The 11,350-nt window shown below is 43.5% G+C and overlaps 1 protein-coding gene across 1 annotated transcript; it reads left to right on the top strand.

Annotated features, from left to right (window-relative positions):
* Positions 1-4,756: 4,756 nt before the first annotated feature.
* On the top strand, positions 4,757-10,651 carry CHMP4B (charged multivesicular body protein 4B; the record flags this gene model as incomplete). The annotated part of the gene is made up of 4 exons (XM_010086532.1): positions 4,757-4,934; positions 5,693-5,807; positions 6,797-6,923; positions 9,835-10,651. Coding segments are annotated over 4 exons (488 nt in total), but the record flags the coding sequence as incomplete, so codon positions are not given.
* Positions 10,652-11,350: the final 699 nt, after the last annotated feature.

The raw sequence follows: 11,350 nt of genomic DNA, 5'->3' as shown, positions 1-11,350 counted from the left end.
TAAAGCTAGATATTAAATTACATTGCTTGCCTGTGTAATTACTATCTTAGAAGCAGTAAAGGCATAATTAGGGGTGCAGGTCCTGAGGACTGCCGCCTCCACAGCTGCCCGATGTGATAGCAGTCTGCACACAGAGCAGAGATGGGCTGGGATATTCTTTGACTTCAAATGTGCATCCGTTTCTTGCATGTGTATAGAATAACGTGATGCTAGAGGACATATTTCTAGCCTGCTGTCTCTTTTTCATACTAATTTCAAATTCTGGAAACTGATTTTTTCTTTTTTTTTTTTTTGAGAAAAAGAGCTGATGTCACTCCTTACAGATTAAGTATTCATAGCTTTGACTTTAGTGAAAACTTAATAAAAATGTATTACTCCGGCAGTACTTAAGATTTCAATAGGGCTTTATGCAAATGGTAAAGACTATTGTGCAGGCAAAAAGGCTCAGAAGTGCTCATCAGTTTTCAGAAATCAATGCATAAAAAGGAGAGTAGAGATAAAGGAGATGTAGATCAGAGCAGAATCACCCCCTCGGATCTGTACCTCCGTCAGACACCACTGCTCTGTAGAGTATGATAGCAACATATAGAAAATGTACAGACCCATTATTTGTGCCAGCAAAGGCTGTTGCTGGCCCTGCATTTCAAGCAGGATTTTGTGGCTCTTCCCCTTGCCTGTGCTCAGCTGGGTGAGCCCCGTGGCCCCTCGGCAGAGGCTGGCGTGACTCTCATTTTTGCCTCTAAAGGGACCTTTACTCTCAGAATTCCTTGTGACCTCTGAGCTGTGGGTATTGATGTGGTGCGCTCCTCCAGAAATACCTGAAAATTGAGAAAGGGGTCCCGAGAGATGGAAAATCAACTGTAATGGTCTTAAACATGATTTTAAGGATTTGCCTTGAAAGAAATGAAATCAGACGCAGAGAAATGATCAGTTGGGGGTCTGGTTTTGTGGCTGAGACTGATGGAGCGTAGAAAGGTCTGGCACCAGATCCCCGCAGTCTCTCCCGAGCTGTGTCAAGAGCAGATGTGCAGGAACGCGGCACCCAGCGTTCCCCGAGTTGTGTTTGCATCTGGACACGCCTGGGAGCGTCTGGGCAAGGGGCACAGCTGATTGCCACAAGGAGCATCTCGAACATAAAGTGCGAATCCTCTTCTGGAGACAGAGGAGAATGGAAAATGAGTTGGCAAAACCTGAATGCAAGTGACCTAAATTAACTTGTTTGATTATTTTATCAGGTTAATACAATCTTCTAGTTACAAACAAGGACTTCACATTAAAAGATAGTTAAACGAGGAAACATAGATGAAAATAAATTGCAGGAAGTTGTGATCATCTAATTTGAGGCACTGAATACCTTGTTCAACATTCCTTAGTGCTTCTAGCTGCAGAAAATTGCAGTCTCTTGTGTAAGATTTTCTTCATTTATCACTTTGATGCTAATCAACCTGTGCTAAATATTTATGCTGAACCACCCAGGCACAGCAGCTTTATGCATGGCCCTGTGCTTATTGCTGGGGCTGTGTATCCGTCCTTTTAGGCTACTGAAAGAGGTATTTCTACCAGCTGATCTTCAGGTAGGTACAGGTGGGCACCATGGCCACAGGAAGCTTTGTCCTTGCGTTGGCCTTATTGGAGAGAGCGGAAAATATAAAATATCTTCCTTGGACGCTCTTGATCCAAAGGAGTTGGAAATATTTCTAGAAAATTCCACAAATCCATTTTAAGTTTTCACTTGAAACAAGGCAAGTTTTAAAATGAACATATTTTTTTCTCCATCCCTGGAGGGGTTCAAGGCCAGGCTGGATGAAGCTTTGAGCAACCTGGACTAGTGGGAGGTGTCCCTGCCCATGGCTTTAAGGTCCCTTCCAACCCAAACCAGTCTGTATCTCTATGATTCTATATTCCCATTCCTGGGCAGGGATCTGTGTTGCCAGGCTTTTGACCGTAGCAGATGTGAGTGTGGTCGGTGCTTGGCTGAGAGACCATCAGGCACTTGACCAGGTCCAGCTGGAGCTTGGCAGGCACCTGTGCCGCAGCCTGAGCCTGGGTGGGAGGTGTGTGCTGTCTTTGGGGGATCCCTGTCCAGTTCTGCGAGCTAGAAGATGATGTACCGTGCTTTTGTAAAAGCGGGAGCCTTGATCTGTATATACAAGTGAGAAATTAATTGAGGAAAGGATTTACAAAGCAGTGAAGGCTGGGGAGTGCAGTTGTACACTGAACTGGCGAGTGTGGGAACAGGATGGGTAGGGTTACCCAGCAGTCCTGATAAAACCTGCTGATCATAAGCTCTTTCACAATGATGCCTGCAGCATTTGGCGTCTGAACAGCTTGTTTTTAAAGGACATAAGCTTGAAATGTAGCTGTTCTCAGGGAAAGCTGTAGTGGGGAGCTGTACATAAATTGTAGTACTTTACTTGGGCTTCTGTAATGGTTGTGAAATCTCTGGTTTTGCCAATAATTCTTCATGGTGCACAAAATCCTTAATAAGGAGTGTCCTATCACTGACAACTTTCCCAGCATCTGTCGCTGTATAAACTCGGCCTATTAACAGGTTTATCTTTCTGAGTAAGAAAATGTTATATATCCTTAATTAAACCATTAGTGTAAAATTAACCAGAGTAAATATACCAGTAACGTGATGCTCATCACTTTACGATCTGGCATAAAGCTGGAATGTTTCAGTTGATATTTGTGTTGTGCTTGATTCTGCAGAGCAAACAATGTCCTTTGTGTTATGCTAAAACCCAGTCCTGTTCCCACTCCTGTCAAACGAGAATAGACGCTGGACTGGCCCCAAAACACTGAGGGCTGAAAGTTGGTGAAGGGGCTCCTGTTCAGTCTTTGGCTTGTGTTGGAACAGTCGAGGTGACCTGTGCTTTGGTGGTTTTGATCATGTCTGCTAAATCAGCCTGTGCTACTTCACATGCTTGGCGACCTCGGCTGTACCTTCACAAAGTGCTGGTTTTATTCTCTAATACGTTCGTGTCATTTGGAAGTAATCCAATACAGCATGTCCATAACCACTTGTAGGACTGCAGGTATAGGTGGGGCTTCTGGATACCAGGACGTTATCGTGAAGGACTGTCAAGCTTCTTGAGATGGCATCTGAGAAAATACACGGGGTGCCTGCAGGCTTAGTCTGCCTCTAGAAGAGGAGCTGTTTTGCTAGTGTTGCAGGAACATACTTGTCATATTTACTTATGAACGGGAGATAAGGGTAGGTGTCTGCTGGTGGGATTTCCTACTGCTTGTCCCCCACGTGTCTCCCCCCCCCAAAAAAAAAATCTGCTCTGGCATCGTAAACAGGGACACAAAGGGTTGAAATAGCATCTTAAAGATTTAAAGCCTTTATTAGCCACCATTCCTGGTGCACGTGCCTGATGTGGTGGGAGGTCCAGGACGTTGGTTTTCAGCAGAGCGCGTGTTCAGCGTGTGGTACGCGGGTATCAGCTGGGCTGGAAGAGCTGGTCCCGTGCCATGGTAACAGTTTTCTGCTCTGAGTTTCACAGATGAGAGCTCTGAAGCAATGGCTGAGTTCAGAAACAGTGAGCAGGGCGGTTAGGACAGCAGCTTGTGTCCAAGCTGGGTTTTTAAAGCAGATGGCTGTGTTATAGACCAAGTCTGTCATGCCGTGGATAAGTCTGTTCACATCAGGAAGGGCAGTAGAAATGCTGTGAAGGGAAGCTCTGGTCATACGTTTTACTCCATGTGACACCTCGCGTTTGTTCGTCAGCTGGCAGTGCTCGGTGGGTTTTGCCCAGGCTGCAGCTCCTGCCAGGATTTCTAGCCACGTACAGGCAGGATTATATGTAAATCTAGTTTGTATTTGCTGTCAGTGTTTTGGGAGCGAATGTGCACTGGTCTGTTGTCTCTCTGGGTGTCCGGGGAGGAGCTGGCTGTTGGCTGCCGTCCCCAGTTGGATGTGTACCTGTCTGGGTGTGGTGGAGCTGGGTGCTGCAGGAGGAGCTGCAGAAGCTTGTCTGTGCAGCCAGCTGGACCAGTCCTCCTGCACGGGGTGATCCCCACGGGCGTGGGGCTGGCGTGGGTGGACTCCTCTTGCAATGAGCAGGCGCTGGACAAGTGCTTGTGAGCAGCAAATTGCTCGAAACAGTTCAGGTGATGGCATCTCTTCTCTTGTCCATTGGTAGAGACTGTTGTGTGGACGGTACCTTGTAGTAGGAGTAAGATGAAACACCATGGAATTTGTTTATATATAAGTATGTCTATATGTGTACAAATATGTGAATTTCACAGCGTCTAAGTAGCAAAGCTGAAGAAACATTTGTCTTGTTTGTATATGAGTGAGCTGCTTCTCCCAGCAGCTGCCCATGGGTTCAGGTGGCTGGTAGGGAGCCTGCAGCAGCGTTGTCACCTCCTCTGCCGGGAGCCACACCAGTAACTGTTCCTTGATGTGGCAGGGGTGATGGTGAACAAAGATGGTTTAAGTGGATTGGCTCGCATATTGAACTGTAGCATAGTCTCTGGTTTGTGGAGTGTTACAAGTGACTGGGCTGCTGATCCTCGGGTGGCTTCTTGGCTCGCATCTTTCGTGTGGCGGGGCACCTGGCCACCTTTAAACGGCTTTGGTGAAGGAGGCAAACACAGGGTTAGGCAACTTAGTTTATCTGGGAAGAGAAGTGGATAAAACCAAGAGAACATGCTAAGTATTCCTCTGTACGGAGTGGCATTTGGTACAAAACGTGAATGTCTGTTTTGGGCACAAATCTCACAAATCCTACTCTTCTTTGTTGTTCAGCTGCTCTTCAGGCCCTGAAGCGTAAGAAGAGGTACGAGAAGCAGCTTGCGCAGATAGATGGCACGTTATCAACAATTGAATTCCAGAGGGAAGCCCTTGAGAATGCCAACACGAACACTGAAGTGCTTAAGAACATGGGTTTTGCCGCTAAAGCGATGAAGGCTGCGCATGACAACATGTAAGTTTTTCCCTTCTGCATCTTTTTGTAGGACCTTTCGTTTGTCATTTCATCTGCTAAATGCCAGGTGTTTTATAACCGAAGGTAGAGCTGGAGTAGCAAAGTCTTCTTTTAAAAGGCTTTAATTTAAATTAAACTAAAATACTAGATATACTTTTTGTACTGAACAAAATATGCATGTATCATTGCTTTCTCAGTTTACCACCATTTTATACAGCACAAAGCCGCTGCCTTTGTCCAAAAGAAGGCTAGCACCAGTGTAGCCTAAAGCAAATGAGAGGGCACACCAGTTGCAGATCCACTTAGTAGCAGCAAGAATTTTAAGCCTTGAGGGGAGACTTAAACTCCTTTCTGTGCAGCGGAGTTTGTGTATGTAGCAATAATTAAAGGTAAACTGCATTATGGGGATGTTGTACTTGCTCCAAAAGCAAATATGATAGAAGTCATGTAATAATGCTGGATCAGGGAACAGAGCAAATTATTATTAATACCAGTAATGCAGAACAAAAACCTCTTCATGTGAAGTCTCTGTATGTAACTGGTGTGAGATAAGCTTCGAGGGAAAAGCGAAAAATACATGCATAATTTTGTTGAGACCAAGGGGATAAAATTCACACTTGCATGCAAAGTGTATTTTGGGAAAGGACCTTGTAAAATGTCACCATGGTGTGGCATTTCTACAAAACCCAAGAAGCACAGTCTTAAGTGCTGGTTGGAACAGTTCCTGATTATATTGAACTCTTTCCTTTCTCTTACAGGGATATTGATAAAGTAGATGAATTAATGCAGGACATTGCAGAACAGCAAGAGCTGGCAGATGAGATTTCAACAGCCATCTCAAAACCAGTAGGATTTGGGGAAGAATTTGATGAGGTATGCTTTAAATTTGCCTTAATTGATATAATAAACTCATAGAATGGTTTAGAAAAGACCCTTAGATCATTGAGCCCGACTGTAAACTTAACACTGCCAAGTCCACAACTAAACTGCCTTCCTAAGTGCCACGTCTCACATCTTTTAAATATCTTCAGGGATGGTGACTCATATAGAATTATGAGTCATGGGCAGGGACACCTCCCACCAGCCCAGGTTGCCCAAAGCCTCATCCAGCCTGGCCTTGAACCCCTCCAGGGATGGGGCATCCACAGCTTCTCTGGGCAACCTGGGCCACTGCCTCACCCCCCGCACAGGAAAACATTTCTTCCTCACATCTCATCTCAATCTCCCCTCTTTCAGCTTAAACCCGTTACCCCTTGTCCTGTCCCTGCACCCCCTGATCCAGAGCCCCCCCATCTCTCCTGTAGCCCCCTTTCAGCACTGGGAGGTGCTGGAAGGTCTCCCCGGAGCCTTCTCTTCTCCAGGCTGCACACCCCCAACTCTCTCAGCCTGTCCTCGCACGGGAGCTGCTCCAGCCTCGGACCATCTCTGTGGCTCCTCTGGCCCCGCTCCAACAGCTCCGTGTCTTTTTTCTTGTGCTGAGGAGCCCGAAGCAGATCTGCATATTGCATTTGTCTAGTGTAGTACTAGGATGTAAAATCTCTCCTAGAATTTGTTACTAGTTGTTCTGACCCGTGCATACAGCAGCTGCGACCTGACTTTATGCTTAGAATGGTCTGGGTGGCCTGATCTGAGAATGTTTGGAGTTAATTTCTTCTTCTCTGCTTTCCCCACCTTCCTCACCCTCCAAGAGATCACATACAGGAGTTCAGATGAAAATTCTGACTCCTCATCTCCTCAGTTTGCTCTGATCCTATGCATTTAAGCTTTTTTCTTTAATAATATGACCAGCTAAATCTACTTACTAATAAATATGACTTAAAGTTTCCTTTTTTTTTTTTTTTTTCCCCCCTTTAAAACACAAGGATGAACTCATGGCAGAACTAGAGGAACTAGAACAGGAAGAACTAGACAAAAACTTGCTGGAAATAAGTGGTCCCGAGACAGTACCACTACCAAATGTGCCCTCAATATCAATACCCTCAAAGCCAGGTATGTATGGACCTTTACCAGAAACATCTTGGATTGTTAAGAAGTATTCTTATTTAACTGCAAACTCCTCAGAGTTGAGAGATCTATTTGCAGGCAACGCAGATGTTGTGTTTGAAATTGCTTCATGAATCACAAATTACATCGGGTGCTGTTTCTCTGTGGGGGTAAGGTGCTTTTCATAAGAACTGTGAAAATTAGTAGTTATCAGAGGAACAGTTATCTATTCTAGCACTACCAGTTTGTCTGCAGCGTGGATGACACTCAGGGTGGAGTGCAGATGTGGAGAAAGGAAGCCTTCTACCAGTTGCTGCTCTCCCAGCAGGGGAGGAATCTTGACGAACATACCAAAGCTATAAAATGGAGTGGAGAGTAAATTAGCTCTTGGAATTAGTCCCAGGCTGGATCAGATACCATCACTGAACAATGCATCCTGGCTTTCCTGGTTAGTTCCTGGGGGATCTAACCTCAGAGCCCTCTCTTTCGGGACAGCTGTTACCTCCTCTGAGGTGTGCAGGTACTCAAGCCAGACAGTACCAAACAGTCATCCCAGTCTTAGAGCACATATATGGAGGAAATTTTACTTACTGTGATAATTTTACAGGGAGAATGGGCAAGAAATGGTTGCATTTATGCAGACAGTTCAAAGCTGCTGTTAAATTTAAACTGATCACTCTTCTATGAACTAGAAGTGATGCCTCATGAAGTACAGTTGGGTTGGAATAGCTCTGGCATGCATTAATGGGGTACGAAGCTTTAATAGCCTATTTTGCTGAATCTGCCTTCATGTATTATGAATAAGTTGTAGACTTTGTGGCTCTATTTCATGCTCTTACTTAAGAAGAAAAGGTCCAAAAAACTAGAGGATGAGAATAATCCCAGTTGGTCAGTGTAGCTATAATTATCTCGCTGCCTTTCCAGGCTTAAAAGGACCTGGGAAGCAGCAGGCTGCCAAACAGCAAAGTTCTGCTCTAGGTGGCATGCTATAAAGTCTACTCCTTGTGTGTTATTGTTCTTTTATTTTGACATAATTGATTTTATGTTCTTCCAGTTCTGTTTGGCTAGGCAGAATTGCTGACAGGTGTTGATGAGACAGGAGTGAGTTATATCAAAATATCTGAAATCTGAGACTTTATCTAGGTTCAGATCCAACGGTGAGAGAAATATTTTAAATAAACATGTGCATTACCTTTTTATTTCCTAGCTTGTTTAACGAGGTTTGTTCTCTAAATAATTCTTTGGGTATGGACATTAGAATATACTGACTTGAACCCAAATACACTTTTTGCATTCTATTAGCTAGCAGTGACTGCACACTAGTAGGAGGCATTGTAATTGTGTGCGTATTTAAGTAACTGTACAGCGCAAGACTTGTGTAGACATAGCACTTCCTAAAAATAAAAATAATTTAAAAATATGAATGTGTTTTGTAATAAAAACTATGAGTATAAAACTCTGTGTTTTATAGGATTTATGTGAAGCTGCTTTTGTATGGAAATTAGAATTCCATTACTGTATTTAAATGGTGTGCTACTTTTTATTTAAATAAAACTGCCTCCAAGACCAGTGTTTGGGAAACCTTGGGATTCTGGGGTGATGGTGCGTGGGGATTTTTTGCGTGGGTTTGTTTTTTTTTTTAACCTAAATTGTTTTTCATTTAAAATTGAGTCAATATACACTGTGATTAAAAGTTTACTTCTGGTCATAGTGAGCCAAACTTTCAAAGGGACTGCTGTGCCTAACAACGCAGTGTGGCTTTTGGGAATAGGTAATGTGTTTTCTGCAGTACAGCTGACTCTTATCACCTCCTCCTTGAATGGAAAAGGAGTGTGAGCTTTCTGGCTTTTCCTGTTCCTAGGTGCTGTCTGGATTTTGACTGAATCAGTCTGAGAAATTTTTTACTGTTGCCTGTCAGCTACATTGATGTCAGAAGAAATTCAGGCAAAAGCTGGTTTTGTTTAACAGAGACCGGAAGAGCTTAATTTAGGAAAACCAATTCCAAACTTGTACAAATGATAGGTCTTGGGTTGGACTTAAAGCTGACTCACTTCTCTCTTCCCCGAATGTTTCATTTGGAATGACACAAACCATTTTGAGTGTGAATTATTCAACTCTTTTTTTTTTTCCCCTTTTGAAGCAAAAACACTATTTGAGGAAATGAATTTTTTTTTTCCTGTTTTCCAAAATCATTGCAGCTATTTCTGGTTTAAAGCCTTTTTTGTTGAGTTAATGATTTTCATCCTGGAAGGACCAGAAACGACAGCAGGGCAGCATGTAGGCTGCTGCTTGACACCCACATCGCGCCAGCTACTTGTGAGTGTGGCGAGAGGAGGAGAGCAGCACGTACCCAGTGCTGGTAAGCTCTTCAGCCCCTTGAAGAGCTTGACACAGGAGCTGGAGGTCTTCAAATTCTGTACCTGGCTGACCAAAACACAGCAGCCTCATTTGTTGCACTTTGAGGAATTAATGATGGAATAAGGAATTTATTTTTCATGGAGGAGAGACTCTAATGTTGGAGACATCAGACAAATGGCTCTAAGAAACTGTATTGCTCTGAGAGGGGCTCAGAAGCCAAAGGCTCGGGGTCTTCTGCTCGGAGGCTCGGTGATTACGGAAAAGAGACACTGCTGGTGTACGCATCTTAACCTTCTTGCACGCTTGTGTTCCCCCTATGGGAGCTGTTGTCTTTTTCCACTCACAGTGGTAGGATCAGGAAGCTTAGCCCATTTTGGCATTGTCAGAAGGCACCTTTTACTCCCATTCAAAAAGGTCTGGTGTATTTGTTTTCCTCCTCTGGTGTTTGGTGCTTCATTTATGGGTTAGGTCAGTGGCACCGAGGCTTTTCTCCTGCAAAGAATTGAGACAGGGTTCTGTCACGGTTCCCACTCATTTGTTTTCTTTGAATATTTTGCAGCCAAGAAGAAAGAGGAAGAAGAGGATGATGACATGAAAGAGCTGGAAGCTTGGGCAGGAACCATGTAACCACAGCAGTAACTGGCTGGAAAAAGACTTTGATTACCTATTCTGGGTGCAAATGTGTTGTGTTGAGGAGAAAGCATAAGCAAAATGTCTTTATCTTTAATTTTAACCCAAAGCAGTGGGAACTGCATTGCTGTTTTCTGCATAGCATGGTCTGCACAGAGGAAGGAAAGGGGAGCAGGGGGAATTGCCTGCAGTTTATACGGTTGAATTTCTGTGAAAAGGTATTTGCAAAATCAAACATTCAGCTTTTGGACTGTGCTGCTGCCACTGCTGGATCGTCATCTTCAAAAGTTTGGGCCATATTGAATTGAAGTAAGCTGAGAATCACTCTGTAATTTTAAGTCAGTTTTAGTGTGTCTAGGAGTCTTGTAAGGCATTTAAAACCAGGAAAAGTCATAAGCCACCATCGGCTTCTTATTGTGTTTAGGTGCAAGAATGCTTTAGGTTTTTAGTTTTTTGCAAGTTATATTTATATCCCTCGACTGATGTGTGGCCAGCCTTGTGTTTGTCACCGCAACAATGTAGTCACTCTCCCCATTTTAATTGGTGATAAATGATTTGCAATTGACAAATGCTATCTTGGAAGTAGGGAAGGTTTAAATTTCAGTTGTACATTTTTCTACATAGCACTACAATGTTTATTGCTTTTTTTGTGATAATTGATAACTCATTCAGATACATGCACACAATTATTTTAATTAAGAAACTACTATGGATTGCACTGTATTAAATATCTCGATTAATTTTCATCTGTGGCTACAGTTGTCAATTTTTTGTGATGTTTAAGTGATCTGACTATAACTTGGGTGCAGTTTGGCCTCTCTCCACGAGTGCCGTGCTCTCTTTAAAGCTAGCTCAACTTCACTTGGGTGACTGTAGCTCAGTTGTATAAAACTGCAGTCTTAGCTCAGCAAACTGGCTGGAAGGCTGTTTTCTTGTTGTAATAATATCCTGGTCCACCATGTCAAAATCCCCACACTAAGGAGAAATCACAGCTGAATTAATCATAGAAGCAACAGGTTTAGGGACAAAGCTGGGGGCATTATGTTGGCTTTTTTTTTTTTGTCATAAAATGATACCTGTTGTGCCTTGTGCTAACAAATGTCATAGTTTAAAGCAGCAGTATTCTAGGAGTTAAGGGTGAGAATCTTCAGTGCAGTAAGCGTCTTAATAGAAGTGTTCAGGGAGAGGAAAAAGAAATCCCCAAATGCTTAATGCTTTTAAGGTTACTGATGCAGAAGAGGAGAAACTGAGTGACAGAGGCACCACCTGGCAGCCCAGCTGTTTCCTGGGTTGTGTTTTCTTTCCTGTTTGTTCAGCCAATTGCTTTAACTAAGGGAAGAACCTAGTCTGCACAGTGAGAAGAAAATGCAATAATGCGTGTGTGCTGGGAGTCCTCTTTACTTTTAGCCAGACGGCAAGGACAACCTTGTTTCTTACAACCTGTT

The sequence above is a fragment of the Pterocles gutturalis genome, unplaced genomic scaffold, assembly GCF_000699245.1.
Source record: "Pterocles gutturalis isolate BGI_N339 unplaced genomic scaffold, ASM69924v1 scaffold9686, whole genome shotgun sequence".
NCBI lineage: Eukaryota > Metazoa > Chordata > Aves > Pterocliformes > Pteroclidae > Pterocles > Pterocles gutturalis.
The sequence above is the reverse complement of the archived record's forward strand: the minus strand, read 5'-3'. Positions and strand labels throughout refer to the sequence as shown.